This window comes from Cajanus cajan, chromosome 8 (assembly GCF_000230855.2).
Source record: "Cajanus cajan strain Asha chromosome 8, NIPB_CcT2T_4, whole genome shotgun sequence".
NCBI classification, from domain to species: domain Eukaryota; kingdom Viridiplantae; phylum Streptophyta; class Magnoliopsida; order Fabales; family Fabaceae; genus Cajanus; species Cajanus cajan.
In genome coordinates this window covers 32,580,948-32,598,050 of record NC_138524.1, presented here as the reverse complement: position 1 = coordinate 32,598,050, position 17,103 = coordinate 32,580,948, and the positions used below count along the sequence as shown (strand labels likewise).

At 43.8% G+C, this 17,103-nt stretch overlaps 4 protein-coding genes across 4 annotated transcripts; all 4 read right to left on the bottom strand.

Moving 5' to 3' along the window:
- Positions 1 to 10,631: 10,631 nt before the first annotated feature.
- Positions 10,632 to 11,849, bottom strand: LOC109807108 (uncharacterized). The gene is made up of 2 exons (XM_083061502.1): positions 11,341 to 11,849; positions 10,632 to 11,067 (listed from the first exon to the last, which is right to left on the bottom strand). The coding sequence occupies exons 1-2, from the start codon at positions 11,847 to 11,849 to the stop codon at positions 10,632 to 10,634; spliced, it is 945 nt and encodes a 314-aa protein (XP_082917628.1).
- Positions 11,850 to 12,182: 333 nt separating this feature from the next.
- Positions 12,183 to 13,824, bottom strand: LOC145950415 (uncharacterized). The gene is made up of 3 exons (XM_083061501.1): positions 13,740 to 13,824; positions 12,648 to 13,684; positions 12,183 to 12,356 (listed from the first exon to the last, which is right to left on the bottom strand). The coding sequence occupies exons 1-3, from the start codon at positions 13,822 to 13,824 to the stop codon at positions 12,183 to 12,185; spliced, it is 1,296 nt and encodes a 431-aa protein (XP_082917627.1).
- A 422-nt stretch (positions 13,825 to 14,246) lies between these two features.
- Positions 14,247 to 14,723, bottom strand: LOC145950414 (uncharacterized). The gene is made up of 2 exons (XM_083061500.1): positions 14,638 to 14,723; positions 14,247 to 14,586 (listed from the first exon to the last, which is right to left on the bottom strand). The coding sequence occupies exons 1-2, from the start codon at positions 14,721 to 14,723 to the stop codon at positions 14,247 to 14,249; spliced, it is 426 nt and encodes a 141-aa protein (XP_082917626.1).
- A 1,196-nt stretch (positions 14,724 to 15,919) lies between these two features.
- Positions 15,920 to 16,811, bottom strand: LOC109794089 (putative glutathione S-transferase parC). Its single transcript, XM_020353555.3, has 2 exons — positions 16,441 to 16,811; positions 15,920 to 16,273 (listed from the first exon to the last, which is right to left on the bottom strand). Exons 1-2 carry the CDS (start codon positions 16,753 to 16,755, stop codon positions 15,935 to 15,937), a joined length of 654 nt encoding a protein of 217 aa, XP_020209144.2. The 5' UTR covers positions 16,756 to 16,811; the 3' UTR covers positions 15,920 to 15,934.
- Between the last annotated feature and the right edge of the window lie 292 nt (positions 16,812 to 17,103).

Below are 17,103 nucleotides of genomic sequence, written 5' to 3'. Positions count from 1 at the left end.
ATTGTTGGAATTGAAATTGATAGACCATTCTCCACTAATGCAAGAATACTTTGGCTAATATATACATAGCCAAGGTTGACATGATCTTGTGTGATAATAAGGGATGAACAAGAATGTTCACCTGATAGCTTACAAACCTCCCATTTTTGGCTTTTGTTAATGAAAGCCGCTCTGCACCTCCAATCGCATCCAGCGTTAACACATCATGCAACAATTAATGTTGGTGAAAATTTCTCCACCCTGTAATACAAACCTGTCTTTATATGGTGCGCGTTTAAAACATGTTGGACTTCCTCCTTTATATCGAAATTCATGCATTAAAATAGGGTGTTAGAAGCATACTCGACGTCAACATGGTCAAGTGCATGGCTATACTCTTGGTCGGCGAAATCTGTTTGTAAATCAACATTATGCATGTGTCAATAAGTTGGTTTTGATAATAAAAAGGTTGGTTTTCATAGGTAGAAGGTTGGTTTTCATATGAAGAAGGTTGGTTTTCATAGGAAGGTGGAAGATTGTTATTTATTGGTGTGAGATCCGCATATAGTTGAGCAGAAGTAAGAATTTTATGACTACAAACCATTTGAATCATACCATGAATGTCTTCATCGCCGATAAGCTTGATAGCTCAGAAATTAAGCATTCCTCCACTTACCACTTATGGATATTAGAAGTAAAGTTGATCAACTGAATATGGTTATGGTAAGTTAAGTCTTCTTTGGATCTTGGCTTTTAACGCATCAAGTGTGATACGTGGATTAATTGAGAAAAATATTTGGTTAGAGGATACAAAAGTATCCCCTTCGTTTGTTTGAGTGATTTCACCATTGAAGAAGACCAACACACGGAAAGAAGAAGAAGACATTGTTGTAGACAAAGAGTTTATATATCTGGATTTGAAAACAAGAATACTTGGCTCAATTGCACTCTACATTTGAACCCAAGAATGATCTCATTTAAATAGAAGGTGGAGATAGGGTTCAATCAATGACACTCATCACTAAAGGTATTGGATTCCTGACGCGCATGCATTAATGACACTCATGACCAAAGTATTAGATTCCTAATGCGCGTAAATCAATGACACTCTACATCAATAACATTTTGAATCAATGACACTCTGCATCAATGACACTATGACTCAGTGACACTCATGACTAAAACATTAGATTCTTGACGCGCGTAAATCAATACACTCTAAATCAATGACTTTCTAAATCAATGACACTCTATATCAATGACACTCTACATCAATGACACTCATGACCAAAACATTAGATTCCTAACGCGTGTAAATATATTATTCTTTATATTTTATTTGTGAATTTTAAATTAAATTATCTCTATTTTGTAAATAATTTTTTTTAATAAAATAAATAAGTTTTAACATTATCTTTATTTTTAACATAAATTTAAAAATATTATACATAATTTTTAAATTTTATATAAAATATAATATTAATTATTTCAAAATAAAAATATATAATTTAATTATGAAAAATCATTTCTAAATTCTGAAAATTAAAATAAATTAAAACTTTTTAAAAATTTAAAAATCAGAAAATGCAAAAAAAAAAAATTGACCCATGAGAAATTGGTTACTAGGTAATCGATTTCTCAATGGGATTTTGAAATTTTTTTTCAAAGTTCATTGAGAAATTGGTTACTCAGTAATCGATTTCTCACGTTGGCTCGAAAGTGAGTTATTTAGATAAATAAAAACAAGTCTAGGTTATTTAAGTAAATAAAACATATATATTTAAAAAAAAGTCTAATTCATAAAGAGGCAATATTTTAGTATTTTGTTATACTATTTAATTAAACAAAGAAATGAATAACTAGACAACGGTCGGCATGACCCACTCATTTCAAATTCGGCAATTTGCAACCCACAAATTACCATTCCGTGACTGCATATAATAAGGTAATAACATTCTTCTCTCTTCAATTCTTCACATTTTCCTTTCACCCCATTTTGATCTTTCCCCAGTTTCTAATTCGTCTGACAAACCTCAATTTTTCCTTTTCTTCAATTTGTGTTTCATTTCACCTTTATTTATGCATAACATCACAAAAAGGGTTGTAAACTTAGGGTTTTGACTTAACCCCCAGGAACCAATTTTCCAATTTCAACATTTGTAGATTGATCTGCTTTATCTTTTGAATTTAAAGATAGAAATTTTCTTCTGTGTCAAAGGCCATGTTCTTTTGATCTGTTATTTCATCCATCTAGTTTGGGAGTATTTAGAACATGGGTATGAAGTTGCATAGAAGAATAATTTTTTGAAATCTACCGTTAGTTTTTTCTACACTACCTATATTAACAAGATGCATATACTTTTCAGTAGCTTATCTCATTAGAATTTTATAGTTAAGCGTGCTTAACTTGGAGTAATTTAGGGATGAGTGACCTTTTGGGAAGTTTTCCAAAAAGTGTGCAAGTAAGGACAAAAAATGCTGAAAAGTAAAGTGTCGTGAAATAGAGCCCTTGAGAGGTCAAATATGAGGGGTGTGGAATTAATAAATTTATTAAAATTAAAAAGAAACTTTTTGACGCATTTATTTGTCAAAATCACAAAAAGATTTTTAAACAATACCGACAGATATATTCGTTAAAAATTTCTGATGGATTATGTCTGTCAAAATTTTGTGTTTTTCTTGTAATGTCCATGGATGGTCCTCCATCACCTGGTGTCTACAACTACCCCTCTTTATTTGGCCTTTTGATAGCAAGACAATACGATTGCATTTTCCAAAGGCAAGTAAATACGTAGACGTTTTGTTTGGGTATTTAGCTTCCCATCTCCATGGGGATCATTGGGGAAAGAGTATTCTTTGCGACCTCTCCAAGCTAATACCGGTGTTGATACTCGACAAGATCTACTAATGTCTTACAGTTGAGTGAATGAGTTCATCTTTATCGAGCTTCTCCAAACTTGTTGAGAGGTGTTGGTGAGTTCATCTTTTTCGAGCATCTCCAAGCTCAGTGAGTATGTTGTGCTGACCTTTCCAGGTTTCTTGAGTGTTGTTGAATCAGCCTCTCCAAGCTGAATGAAGATTGGTGGTTTCATGTTGATCGAGAGTATTCTTGAGCTCAACCTCCCTCCCTAGGTTGGATGGGGATCGATGGTTCCATGTTGACTAATGGTATTTTTCTAAGTACAACCTCCTCAAGCTGGACGAGAATTAGCGGTTCCATGCCAACCAAAGGTATTTTCTAAGCACAACTTCCTTAGGTTGGACAGGTATTAGTAGTTCCTCACCAACCGAAGGTATTTTTTGAGCAAAGCCTCCTCAAGCTGGACTAAGACCAAGAAGACCAAGGGGTGACATATTGAAGGAGGCAAGAGGAATGGGTTAGTGATGAAAAACCATAAAGAGGAATAAGCCCACTTTTGGGCCTTAGCTAGGTTTTTATGACATTTGTCTTTGTTTTCCATTTTTACCCTTGTATTTTGGGGTATTTTAGTCATAGGATTTATTTTCTTTGTATTTCCTATTTTACCCTTGTATTATGGGGTGCTTTAGTTAATTAGGGTTTTAATTTTGGGCTAGGGTTTAACATTAGGAGGTGACACATTTTTTTGGTGACCTTGGACCTATTTTTGGTGTTAGAAAGGCTTAGGCCCAAGTGGAGGGCAAATGTTGCATGGTCTTAACATGCACCTAGATATAGCCAATCTAAACCCATAGATTCCATCCTTGGCCACCAAGTTGCATCTAGGGTTCATTTGCATTTCATTTGGAATGCATTTGCCTACTCCAAATGCAACCCTAGATGCCTCCCCTCCTATAAATACCCAACACCCCACCACTTGTAAATACTTTGGATATTAATGATATTGAGTGTGCATTTTGCCTCATTGTCATTCTCCTAAGTCTTAAAGGTACTCCACGGCCTCCTCCCCTTCTCCTCCTCCTAAAACCACCGTGAGTGAGTTGAGTTAGGCCTTCCTTGGTTGGCCTTCCCCACCTTAGTGAAGTGAGCTAGCCAAAAGGAGCATCACCCCACCAAACACCTCCCATACACCATTTGAGCGTGACCTTTTCCCTAATCTAAACACAACCCTTTTCCTTAGCACTAGGTTGCCTTTGGCTAACCTCCTCCCATCTCCACCATAAAAGCAAAACCCTAAATAGGTTTCATCCCACACTTGGATGAGACAACCTTGAGCAAACCATCTTCACCTTCACCTTTGTGCTTCCGCCACCATCTCCTCCATTTTTCATCATCTTTTGGAGTCTCCCTTGTTGAACCAAGATCAAGGGCGTGCATGGAACTAAGCCACCTTCCATCACAGCCTCCTCAGATTGGACAGGTATTAGCAATTCCTTGCCAACTAATTATGGGGAATTGAGTATTCTTCGTAGCCTTTCCAGGTTGGTGAGTATTGCCATGCCTTTTCAGGCCTTGAAAGGTTTCCTTAACCTGATTTCCTTTTAACTTAGGTAAGGATTGTCTTTTGAAGACATAGATAGCTTGTCAAAAGTGCCCCTATGTTGATGGGCGGGAGATCATCCTTTCGGTGGGGTGATCATAATTATGCTATGTTATTTCTCTACTAGGGAATTAGAGAGAATAATTGATGATGCCTTCGTAAGCTTTGTTGTTGGCTTATTGCTAGGCGGGAATGTTGATGTGAAGATGTGATACTTCTGATGTGAAGAGGGGATACTTCTGATGCCCCTGGTTTTGACTATTTCACCTTTGTCTAGGCAGTTATCCAATGGGGATTGTATAGTGAAGTTAGCGGAAAATCACATAGAAGGGGGGTTGAATATGTGTGTGTGTGAACAAAGGTATTTAAAAAAAACATTTTCGCTATAGTAGCTTTCTTCGTCCAGTGCACTTTTGAATATTAGACGGTTATGAAGATTTGCTTAATAGAGTATTATTACGTCTGAAAAATGTATCCTCTGCTGTAGAAAAATATAGTAGTAATGATTAAGATTGCTTGTATTTTCCCTTTTTAAGATAGTTTCGTTTAAGTATAAGAAGTCGATGAAACTTCCAGTGTAACAAGTTTATCAAGCTGACTTATAGTCTTCGTTTAATAATAGTTTTATGAATAAATAAACTTGGAACGAAATTTTTCACAAAGGTTTAATCAGTAATGAATATTTGCGTCTAAGTAAATGAAGGGAACAATCAATTTATACTGGTTCGCTCATCTGAGCTACGTCTAGTCTCCTTCAATAGAAGGGTTCCACTATATATATATATGAAATTAAGCACAATGAGTATTGTCGTCCACTCCTGGACTTGAGTATTCTCGACCACTCCTGGCCTGAGTATTCTCGACCACTCCTGGCCCGAGTATTCTCGACCACTCCTGCCTCGCCAGCTTCACTCACCAGCGCTAGTATTCTTACACCACTTCTGGTCCAAGTATTCTCGACCACTTCTGGCCTGTCGGCTTCACTCACCAACCCTAGTATTCTTAAACCACTTTTGGTTCTCCAAGTATTCTCAACCATTCCTGGCCCGTCGACTTCTCTCACCAATGCTAGTATTTTCTTATCAGCCACTTCTAGCTAGCAGTGATTATTTTTTGACAAGCCCCTCCGGACTTTACAAGTATTCTTTCCCGAGCCTCTTTAGGCTTTACTACATTAGCTGAGTAGGTTGGGTTTGAGTGTTTACATAACTCTCACTGAGAGGATTGGGAATTTCTACACTCACTAAGGTTTGCTACCTTAGTCTTATAGAGACTCGTGTTTGAGTGTTTGGGTTACTCTCACGGAGAGCATACATAGGTGTACAACACTCACTAAGGTTTTGTTCATAACTAAAATTTTGAACACCTTAGTTTACAGAGATAAAACTACAATATTATATTGTACATATGACTATAAGTGCTCATCTCTGGTCTCTCTGTTTCATGGGCTTGCTATTATTTTTTTCTTAAGTAAATAGCCCTTGGGTAAATCCTGTGATTATTCTTTCATTGCTTCTCGCCAAGCCACTTCTTGTTTGATGATATTGCATATTTATAGGCTTATGAAATTTATCAACAACTAAGAGTTAATGCCAAGCTCGGTGAGTTAATGCCAAGCTCGGTGAAGGGTCGTGACTCTTCGCGTACGTTTTTTTATCGTGATGCCATGTGTCATAACCGTCACCTCATTCCCCGAAACGCGTGGGCGGCGTGTTAATGGGAGGTGACAGTTATGTAATGATGGGCGCACTTCGTCATAATAGGCCCCATTAATGTGTCATCATTTTTGTCCCCCCTCTCTCCACGTGTCACTGCTGTTTTTGATTTTGCAAACTCCCTTTTTTTCTCTCTCCTTCGCGCCCTCTCGGATTCACTTTACTCTTTTTCCTTTGGTGTGCTCTCGATGCTTCTTCACTCTTCTCTACTCACTCTCTGTCCCTATTTTTCTTGTTCCTGCCCTTCTCTATCTTCGCCATTTTCGATAACCGAGTCTCCGTCCTCCGTTATTATTCTGTCATTGTCAAGGGAGTACCAGGTACTTCGCCTTCTCTGTCTCATTCTCCTTTGCTCCTTCTCTCTACCGGGCCCCTTCTTATTTCTTCCTCGTCTATCCCCTTTCTCGAGTCTTTTGGTTTCTTGATGGCTGGGGAGAGTAGTGTCGCACCTTCTACGCCGGCCAAGGGTAAAGGCAAGGCGCGCGACAAGGCGGTGGCCGACGAGGCGGCCGCCACTGAAAAGAAGAAGGGTGGAAATAACCCTAAGGATTCTTTCCCTGTCATTACTGGCTATGAATGGGTCAGAGGGGACGTCGGAGAGTTCTAGAGCGTCCTCAAATTATTCATTGAGGTTAATGCGATGTGGAAATCGCTTAGGATCTGCCAAGGATCCATTTCCAAGCTCATGCAGCTCGAGCCTTGTCAGCCCGGTGAGCGTGTGTATATGAGGGGTACCTCGAATCCCCCCTTTTTCTACATGTACTAGTGTTTTTTTAGGGATTTAGGTGTATGCCTGCCCTTCACTCAGTTCGAGTGATTTTTTGAATTTTATCAACGCGGCTCCTTGCCAGCTGCATCCCAATAGTTGGGGTTTTTTGAGGGCTTTTCAAGTCCTGTGCTTTTCCCTGAGGATAGGGTTGTCATTGCCCGTGTTTCTCCATTTTTACCAACTGAAGTTGGGTGACCCTCCCCTGGGGTGGGTGTCGTTGAACGGGAGTAAGGCTGGGGGATTATTCTCGCTTTACTCCAAGTCGTATAAGGGCTTCAAACAGGAGTTCTTCCGAGTTTTGCCCAAAGGGGTTGACCCGTTAAAGGATGAAGTATTCCACTTCGACGGGTTGCCGATGTTCCCTCTTTACTGGCAGCAGAATCCGATCAAGTTCAACAGGTCAATCAGTCTTCAGTTGACGGCCTCGGATATTGCTGCCATTGCTAATTTAACCGTGCCCCTCGTCCCTTGGATTGCAAGTTCGTCCTGGCGCTTGCTAATTCGGCGTACAAGGAGAGAGGTTTAGAGAGTGAGTACCTCGGCACCCTTAGTTGTTGAGCTCTCAAACTTTTTCTTCTTTTTCTTATATGTTGGATTTTTTTGCTTGCAGGTATAATGGGGAGAAGCAAATGGCGCGAGCTGAAGGCCCGCTATAATGTGGCCGAGATCAAGGTTCCCGAGGTCGGCGAAATGGAGGTTGCTCCTCTTGAAACCCGAAGAAAAAGAAAGAGGGGAGAGAAGGAGGTCGGGGGGACCTCTGCCCCTCAAGATGCTGAAGAGGTGACTTCGAAGGCTGTTGATGCCGACGTAGTCGACCTAACTGGAAGTCCTCCTCCTGAGGGATCATCCCGAGCTACTGTGGAGGAGGTCGCTCGTGAGGCGCAGGTTTGTATTTTTTCTTCTTATGGTTTTTCTTCCACATTGTGTGATTTTCTTGTTTAATAACTTGGAGAATTTTCGTGCTTTTTGTAGGCAAGGCCTGTGCCAGTTGCCGTAGAGGTGCGGGTGGAGCCGAGCTCAGAGGCGCCAGGGTTGAATGCCTCAACCGCTGAGCAGGCAGCTCCCTCTTCAAATCCTGCCGAGGCCCGCAGAGAGGGGCCAAGCTCTAGGGCACCGACATCGACCCCTGTAGCAGCTGTACCGCCTCTACCTCTACTAGGGGCCCCAAAGGGGTAGTGCATCATACAACGCTTCGATGTTACTCGCCCCCTGGCGAGGTTGGATCATGTGAGCATGTCATCTGATGTGGACTCGATGTGGAGTTCAGGGATGACTGCTGAGGCCTTCTACCCGCGAGGTTCGCTCCACTCGGCCGACAAGGCAATTATTGAGAAGGTCGGGGCAGTGGAGGGCTTGGACTCTGCGAAGGTCTTCATGTAGAGATCGATTATCATCTTCGACCATTGGAGGTGCAAGTGGTCGAAGTTGCAGGGGGAGCTCGAGAGTGCCAAGAGCCGAGTTCATCCTTTAAAAGAGGAGAACAAGGCCTTGGAGGCCGAGTTGAAAGCCACAAGGAGGGATCTTGCAAGAACTCAGAAGTCTTTGGAGATTTCTCTGAAGGCTAATGAAGTTTATGCTGCCCAAGTGGGCGAGCTGTAGGAGGTCGCTAACTTTGCTCGAGGCCGAGCGCGCTCGCTGGAGGATGAGGTCTTGGCGCTGAAGGCCAAGCTGGCGGAGGCAGCTGAGAGGCGCCTCTGCGATAAGGTACTGCTGGCTGGCAAGGAGGAGGAGGTCGTAGCTCTGAGGGCGGACCTTGATAAGGTGGCCGCGGCTAAGGCGGGGCTGGAGAGGAGGCTCGTCGAGATCGAGCGAGCTATTTTGATGGAGCATAAAAAGGGCTTTGTCAAGGCAGCTCGTCAGGCAAGGTTGCTTGCACCTAAGGTCGACCTTTCTGCTATGCATGTGGAGAAAGAGGTGCGAGCTGGGCGGCTTGTGAAGGAAGACGACCTCCCTGATAGCTCGAGTGAGAATACCACTGCCTAGGCCGCTGTTTTTGTAATAACTTAGTTTATTTTTCTATTTTTCTCGCTTTCTGAACTTGGATTTTGTGTTGAAGAACTCGTTTATGTATATAATTTGCTTTTTTCATTTGCGATTTTTGTCTTGCTTTTCTGATGATCCTCGTTTTGGTAAGGTTCGCATTCGACCTTGGTTTTAGGTTAAAGTAGTTCGCTCCAAGGTTCGAATTCGACCTTGGCTTAGCATAATGTGATTCACATCAAGGTTCGAATTCGACCTTGGTCTGTCATAATGTAATTCGTACCAAGGTTCAAATTCGACCCTAGCTTGACGTAAATTAGTTTGTACCAAGGTTTGAGTTCGACCTTGGCTTATCGTAAAGTAATTCGCACCAAGGTTTGAATTCGACCTTGGCTTATCGTAAAGTAATTCGCGCCGAGGTTCGAATTCGACCTTGGCTTAACATAAAGTAATTCGCACCAAGGTTCGAATTCGACCTTGGCTTAACATAGAGTAATTTGCATCAATGTTCGAATTCGACCTTAGCTTAACATAGAGTAATTCGTACCAAGGTTCGAACTCAACCCTGGCTTAGCGTAAAGTAATTTGTACCAAGGTTTGAATTCGACCTTAGCTTAACATAGAGTAATTTGCACCGAAGTTCGAACTCGACCTTGGCTTAGCGTAAAGTAATTTACACCAAGGTTCGAATTCGACCTTAGCTTAATAGGGTATAATTTGTTCCAAAGCGGTGTAAAATTGAGAAGTGTTGGGTGGAATGAATCATTTTATTGATATTGTGGGTATGCCTCGTTAAAAACCCTCTTAGCCAAAACCCATTTTTCTATTTTTTGGGACAAAAGACTGAGTCGGGAAAAGAGTGCACAACCCATTTGTACATTTTCAGCTAAAGTAAAACTTGAGATGCATGGCATTCCAAGTTCGTGGGATGGCTTTGCCGCTGAGCTCCTCTAGTCGATACGCCCCATTTTCTAAATCTTCTGTGATTCGAAATGGGCCATCCCAGTTAGGCGTGAGCTTCCCTTATGACAAGTCTCTTCGTGCTTCTCCTAGTAGTCACCATACCAGGTCGCCGACCCGGAAAGAGCGAGGTCGGACTCATGTGTTATATCTTCTGGAAGCTCAGAGTTTGCATGCTTCTTCATGGATCCGAGCTTCCTCTCTAAGCTCGTTAATAAGGTCGAGGTTGACCGCCACTTCTTGAGTGTTTTGCTCATTGTCGAAGGCACAACGTCGATGAGACGTCTCGCCGACCTCCACGGAGATCATGGCATCGGCTCTGAAGGTCATCTTGTAAGGCGTTTCCTGCGTTGTTGACTGGGGGGTACAGTGGTATGCCTAGAGGATGCTAGGGAGCTCGTCGACCCATTGTCCCTTGGCGCTTCCTAGCCGCTTCTTGAGTTCTCGGAGTATTACTTTGTTCGTGGCTTCGGCTTGGCCATTAGTTTGGGGAGGCTCCACCGAGGTTGGGAGATGTTTGATTCCGAGCTCTCGGAGAAAGTCTACGAAGCTCTATGAGATGAACTGTCTGCCGTTATTGGTGACGAGAGAATGCGGGATGCCAAACCTGCAGATGATGTTTTTCCAGATGAATTTCTAGACATTCTCAGCAGTGATCTTGGCAAGTGAACACGCCTCGATCCACTTGGTGAAGTAGTCGATTGCCACTAGGAGGAATTTAAGTTGACCCTTTGCAGGAGGAAATGGTCCGAGGATGTCCATTCCACACTAGGCGAAAGACCACGGTGACATCATCTGGTGGAGATGTTCAGGTGGTTGCCGATGTACGTTGCCGAACTGTTGACATTCCTTACACCTTTGTACGTAAGCTTGGCAATCTGACTTCAGTGTGGGCCAGTAGTACCCAGCCCGGAGTACCTTGGTCGCCATCGAGAGGGCCCCATAATGCATTCCACAGATCCCCCGGTGGATCTCCTCGATGACATAGGTGGTCTGGAACTCTGCTAAGCATTTCAACAGAGGAGTGGAGATGCCACATTTGAACAGTTTGTTGCCAATGATGATGAATTTGGCTGACCTCACCCTCATCTTCCGAGCTTCGTCTTTATCTTTGAGTAGAGTTCCTTCCTTTAAGTAGTTCCAAATACCTGTCATCCATCCTCGTTCTACGCTGTCACTGGCATTGACAACCTTGTCATCTAGGCTGGGCAAGTTCAAAGTCTCCTGTATGATGGTCCAATATTTCCCGGGGCATTTTGTATTGGCGAGCTTGGACAAGAGATCGGCTCTGGCATTCCACTCCCGGGGCACATGGTATATTGTAAACTCGTCGAAGGATGAGATCTTCTATGATGCTGCATGGAAGTACCTCTGCAGAAGGGTGTCCTTGGTCTGGTATGCCCCGCTGAGTTGCTCCACCATGAGCTTTGAGTCGCTGTTGCAACTCACTCTCTACGCTCCGAGGTCGCGAGCCAACCTTAGCCCTACCAGAAACGCTTCATACTCCGCTTGGTTATTGGTCACCTTGAAGCCAAATTTGAGAGATTGCTCTATGGTGACCTTATTCGGTCCCTCCAAAATGATACCTGCACCACCACCTTTAGAATTAGAGGATCCATCGACGTGTAAAGTCCATACCTGTTGTTTTTCAGCCGAGGTTGGGGTGAGCTCAGCCACAAAATCTGCCAGGTATTGAGCTTTCAAGGGGCCATGACTTTCATATTTGATGCCGAACTCGGACAGCTCTACTGACCATGCTATCATTCGTCTGGCGAGCTCCGACTTTCTCAAGATCTGCTTGATCAGGTAGTTTGTTTTGACGAGCACCTGGTGAGTTTGAAAGTAAGGCTGGAGGTGCCGAGCTGCGGTGACGAGTGCTAGTGCGAGCTTCTCGATCATTTGATATCGTTTCTCCATGTCTTGAAGGACTCGGCTGATGAAGTAAATCGGTATTTGCACTTTGTGGTGTTCTTGTACGATAACCATGCTGATGGCGCTCTCTGCCACAGCTAGATAGAGGAGGAGGTCAGAGTGATGATCCGGCCTCTAAAGGACTGGCGGAGTGGTGAGGAATATTTTGAAGCTCTTGAAAGCCTCTTCACACTGGTCAGTCCATTCGAAATTCTTCGGCTTCTGTAGTAGGGTGAAGATGAGCCCTGCTCTCTTTGCCAACCTGGGGATGAAGCGGGAAAGGGAGACTAACCGTCCTGCTAAGCGTTGGACGTCCTTGACAGTCTAGGGACTCTGCATCTGGATAATAGCTTTGCACTTCTCTGGGTTGGCTTCAATGCCCCTGCTGGTGATCATAAAACCCATAAATCAACCTCCCTGAATGCCAAAAACACACTTCTCTGGGTTGAGGCGCATGTTGTGTTTTTTGATCTGGCTGAACACCTCGGCCAAGTCAGCGACATGAGCCTCAGCTGACAATGTCTTGACAACCATGTCATCCACGTACACCTCCATGTTCCTTCCAATTTGCTGCTGGAATACCTTGTCCATCAGACGCTGGTAAGTGGCTCCGGCATTTTTGAGGCCGAAAGGCATCATGCAATATCAAAATTTTGCATGGTCGGTGATGAAGGCTGTATGCTCCTCATCTAGTGGGTACATCATGATTTGATTGTATCCCGAGTATGCGTCAAGGAAGCTGAGGAGAGCATGGCTGGAAGCGCCGTCAACCAACCTGTCGATACTCGGTAGGGGGTACGAGTCTTTGGGGCATGCTTTGTTGAGGTCGGTATAGTCGACACACATGCGCCACTTCCCCGAGTTCTTTTTTACCAGTACCACGTTTGCCAGCCACATGGTGTATCTGACTTCACGGATGAAACCCGCGTTTAGCAGCTTTTGTGTTTCAGTGATGATGGCATCGCGTTGTTCTCTGTCGAATTTCCTTTTTCTTTGGGAGACCGGCTTAGCTTCCTTGTGGATGGCTAACCTGTGAAAGATGAGATTAGGATCAATACCTGGCATGTATGCGCTTGACCATGCGAAGAGGTCGATGTTTTTAGAGATCTCCTCAACGAGCCGTTGTCGTAACTCTGGGTTTAGTTGCCGACTTATCTTTGTACATTGTCTAGGGAGTTTACTGACTTGAAGGTCATCAAGCTCGTCGATGGGGCTTGGTCGTTCGTCTTGGGATTCTGACCTTGGGTCCAGGTCCGTGATGTCGACCTGGGCTATGTGAGGTACTATAGGAGGGTCACCTTTGTGGCGCTCCTCGGATGGCGAGACCTTCAAGCTTTCAGCATAACATTGCCGAGCTGTCTTCTGATTTGCTCTGACGAAGATGATCTTGCCATTGCTCCCTGGGAACTTCATTGTCAGGTGTGGAGTGGACACCACGGCTCCGAGCTGGTTCAGTGTAGGTCTGCCGATGATGATGTTGTAGGATGTGTTGGCCTCCACGAGGAGGTATCTGACCATGATCCTCCTTGAGTCAGGAGGGGTCCCGAAGGTTGTCAACAGATCCACGTACCCTCGAGTGTGAACTTGTTCACCTACAAAACCGACTAGGGGTTCTATGTGAGATTGGATAAGGGAGTGGGGGATGTCTAACCTTAGGAACGTCGACCAATATAGGATGTCAGCCGAGCTTCCTTGGTCGATCAGCATCTTGTGGACTTCCCAGTTGGCAACTTCTACAGCGATGACCGTGGGATCATCCTGGTTTGGACAGATGCCAGTGTAGTCATTGTTGGTGAAGGTGATTGGTGATGTGTTGTGGTGCGGGGCCGAGGTGGCAGAATGGACGTTGTTGATGCTGCGCAAATGTCGTTTACGCGCCGAGCTACTAGAGCCTCCCCCTACAAAGCCACCTGCAATTGTATTGATAACTCCTCGCAAGGGAGCTAACCTTGTATCTTGACTTACCTCGGCCTGCACCGCACCGCGAGTGTTTTGCTGAAAACCGGAGGGTTGGTCTGTGCGAGTCCCGGAACCTCGGCCTCGTCCTCATCCTCGTTCGTGGTAGCCTCCTCTGTGACCTTGCTGCCGTTGGACGTATTGTCCGAGGTGCCCCCCCTAGACGAGTTCCTCTATACGATTTCTGAGTGTGCAGCACTCCTCGATCCTGTGGCCATAGTTTCTATGGTACCGTCAATGCTTGGATTTGTCCGCACTGTTGGGACTGTGTCTAGGTGGTGGCAGAGTGAGTAGATTGTTGTTGCTGGCCTCTTCCAGGATGTGTACTCGAGGCGCATTCAGGGGGGTGTAGAAGTCATACCTCCCTCCTTTGTTTGCCCTAGCTGCCTTCTTGAACTGGCTATTGTTGGTGACTTTCATCTTATCTTTGTGGCTGTGGTCCGGCTTCGCCTGTGATTTTCCACGAACTTGGTCGCGAAAGGCAGTGTGCTCTTCCATCTGAATATAGCCTGTAGCTCAAGCATAGAGTTCATCCATGTCTTGGGGAGGTCGTCGACACAGGCTATCAACGAAAGGTCCTGGCTTAAGCTCCATGAGCATGGCGTGAAGGGCGACCTCGAGATTTAGGTTGCAGATCTTGACCGAGGTGCTAGCAAAGCGCTCCATGAACGCCCTCAACGGTTTGTCGTCGCCCTGTTTGAGGCTGGCCAAGGCGGCTGACGTGATGTGGTGAAGCCGACTCGTTGCATATTGTGCCGTGAATCGCCTCACCAGAGTGTTGAAGTTGTCAATTGACCCCGCCGACAATTGAGTATACCAGGCGAGTATTGCTCCCTTGAGCGAGGTCAGAAAAACCCTACACAGAATAGCATCCTCATTAGTGTATAGGTTTACCTTTGTGATGTACAGATCGACGTGCTCATCTAGGTCGGCAGTGCCATCGTAACAGTCGATGTTGAGAGGCTTCCATCTAAAAGGCAAGGGCGTCTCCATGATGCCGTCAACGAAAGGGTGGCGGTGGATGCTCGTCCTATGCCCTGGGACTTGGGCGGGCGCAATGCTGACTTCATGGTCTGACCTGTTCGTCGGCACGTGTGACCGATGTATAGTAGACCTATGGGTCGGTGCCCTGGGTGCAGTTGGTGGCTGGGAAATCGAGTGCCCCTCTTCCTCGTTTTGATTACTCGGTTGAGGGGGTTGATCAGAAGGGCGCCGAGGAAGCTGGGCGCGAATGCGCTCGTTCTTGGCACGCAACGCCGCTAGGTCAGTTTCATGCCTAGCACGGATGTTCTCCAGGTCGACGGTGTGTTGTTGCCGTATTTGCTCGACCTGTTCGACCAGTCTCCTTGATGTTGCTTCACCTTCCATTCTTGTTGCGCGATCTAGGTCGTCTACTGCTCGTCTACTATGGCTTCGGGTGAAAACCATAAGCGTGGCCGATAAGAGATGTCTTGATCGGCCCCACGATGGGAGCCAAATGTTCTTACCGGAGATCAGTCGTAGGGACGATCTGCTGGGCAAGATTGGTGAGCCTCATTCGCTGGGTATGCTTGCTGTTCCAAAGTGGGGTGGTACCTGCAAAAGAGACTCTGATGCTAAAGTTAGTGTTTGTGGATGTATGGGTCTCGCATAAGTAATGCACGTACCTTAGTGTGAATTAGGGTTTATCTGGGCCTTGGGCCTGAGGTCGGTTGTGACTGGTTCAGATAGTGGGCTTTGTCTTGGCTGATATTGTATAGCGCGCGTCCGATGCCGATCTACGCTGTGATGCCGAGCTTCGAGCTTGGCTTAGCGGTACGAATAGTACAATGGTGTTCTATTTTGTATACAGAAACTTAGTTATTTTTATTCTTACCTATACCTGTATGTATGAGTTATCCAGCTTAATATTTCTCTTAATTTGCTAGTAGTAGTGCGATTCCACAAAGTGTAGAGACTATGGCGGGTCGTTACATATGACATACCAACTTTGAAATTCCATATTTGACTAATATTGACCTTGTCTCACAATGAAAATAAAAAATAAAAGTGCAAACACATATATTCCTAATTTATTTGGTACAAACACATTCTCTTGTAAAATAACAATAATAAAATTTAAACATAAAATTTCTTATCAATTAGTTGATCTTTAACAGATTCCACATATTCCTTAGTTCTTACTACGTATAATTCATGCTCAAGTTTGTATCCCATGATGTCTCCTAGTCCAACCCATGACTTTTCCTATAGTCCAAAATAAACTCATAGATGTCCTTTTCACTAGCAAGGGATGTGGACACACTTTCCCTCTGCAAACATCTCTTGGCCCATGCTATGAGTTTGGGACAGTCCAATTTGAATCTACCCACTATCTCATAAGCATAAAAGCATTGATGGAAAGGGATTAAAGCAACATCAAGAAACCCAAATGAGTCACCCCCAAAATATGGCTTGTCTCCAAGAACCTCTTCTAGTTGCTTCAACCTTTCCTTCAATTCCTTCCGGGCCTTCTCCTGTTGATCTACCTTTGAGGCCCATAACTCACTCCCAGCTTCTTGCACCTGCGTCATAAATACTTTCCATAGACATTAGTTAATGTAAATAACTCATTTAAGACAATTTCATCATTAGACAAATACTTGTTTTGGGGAAACAATTCAAGAGGTTTTGAAAAAAGGGAAAAGTTAAATTTAGTAGTACAGATTAACTTTTTTTTAAAAAAAACTACCTTTTTATCAATAAAATCAGCCCAGAACCTAGCTTGAGCTCTATGATAAGGATGAGAGGGCAATAATGGAGCTTTGTCCTTCCAAAACTCATCAATATACTCAACAATATTGAGAGACTCACAAATGGGTTTTCCATTGTGAATTAGAACTGGAGTTTGCTTGTGAATGGGGTTGTTCTTAAGAAGCAAAGGACTCTTGTTCCCTATGCTTTCTTCCTTATACACATACTTAACACCTTTTTCTGCCAATGCAATCCTAACTCTCATACCAAACATACTAGCATGTATATCCAACAAAACCACCTCTTCTGCCATTCTCAACTAATCACGTGAAAGAAAAAAAAAACTACTAATTGAAGCAAGGCTATGGAATAGTTAGATAGGGTTACGAAGATATTACCTCGGATATGTAAATTTATATGCAAGAACCTTAAGGGTGTCATTGATTTGGTCATTTAAGTTGTGGTCACTGCTTACGTCACCCCAAAATTGTTTATATATATACCAACTTTGCATGAAGGTAAAGAAGTAATAAATTTATATGTAATGCATATAGTAGTCAATTCAGCTTCATTGCTTTGAAAATGATTCATGACTTTAAATTGATGTCATTTCTTACGTCATATTCAAAGGTTTAATTACTTAGAACATCTTTCTATAGTA

Bases quoted from the DNA above. Each gene is read 5' to 3' on its own strand.
- LOC109807108 (XM_083061502.1), bottom strand. From the start codon at position 11,849: ATGGTTATCGTACAAGAACACCACAAAGTGCAAATACCGATTTACTTC. The intron at 11,068-11,340 runs GTTGGCTCGCGA...GAACTTGCCCAG, and splicing joins GCGTTTCTGGTAGGGCTAAG to CCTAGATGACAAGGTTGTCA.
- LOC145950415 (XM_083061501.1), bottom strand. From the start codon at position 13,824: ATGAGGACGAGGCCGAGGTTCCGGGACTCGCACAGACCAACCCTCCGG. The intron at 13,685-13,739 runs GTAAGTCAAGAT...ATACAATTGCAG, and splicing joins GCGGTGCGGTGCAGGCCGAG to GTGGCTTTGTAGGGGGAGGC. The intron at 12,357-12,647 runs GTAAAAAAGAAC...CTGATGGACAAG, and splicing joins GGCTGGCAAACGTGGTACTG to GTATTCCAGCAGCAAATTGG.
- LOC145950414 (XM_083061500.1), bottom strand. From the start codon at position 14,723: ATGGAGACGCCCTTGCCTTTTAGATGGAAGCCTCTCAACATCGACTGT. The intron at 14,587-14,637 runs GTACATCACAAA...TATTCTGTGTAG, and splicing joins CTAGATGAGCACGTCGATCT to GGTTTTTCTGACCTCGCTCA.
- LOC109794089 (XM_020353555.3), bottom strand. From the start codon at position 16,755: ATGGCAGAAGAGGTGGTTTTGTTGGATATACATGCTAGTATGTTTGGT. The intron at 16,274-16,440 runs GTAGTTTTTTTT...TTTATGACGCAG, and splicing joins CTGATTTTATTGATAAAAAG to GTGCAAGAAGCTGGGAGTGA.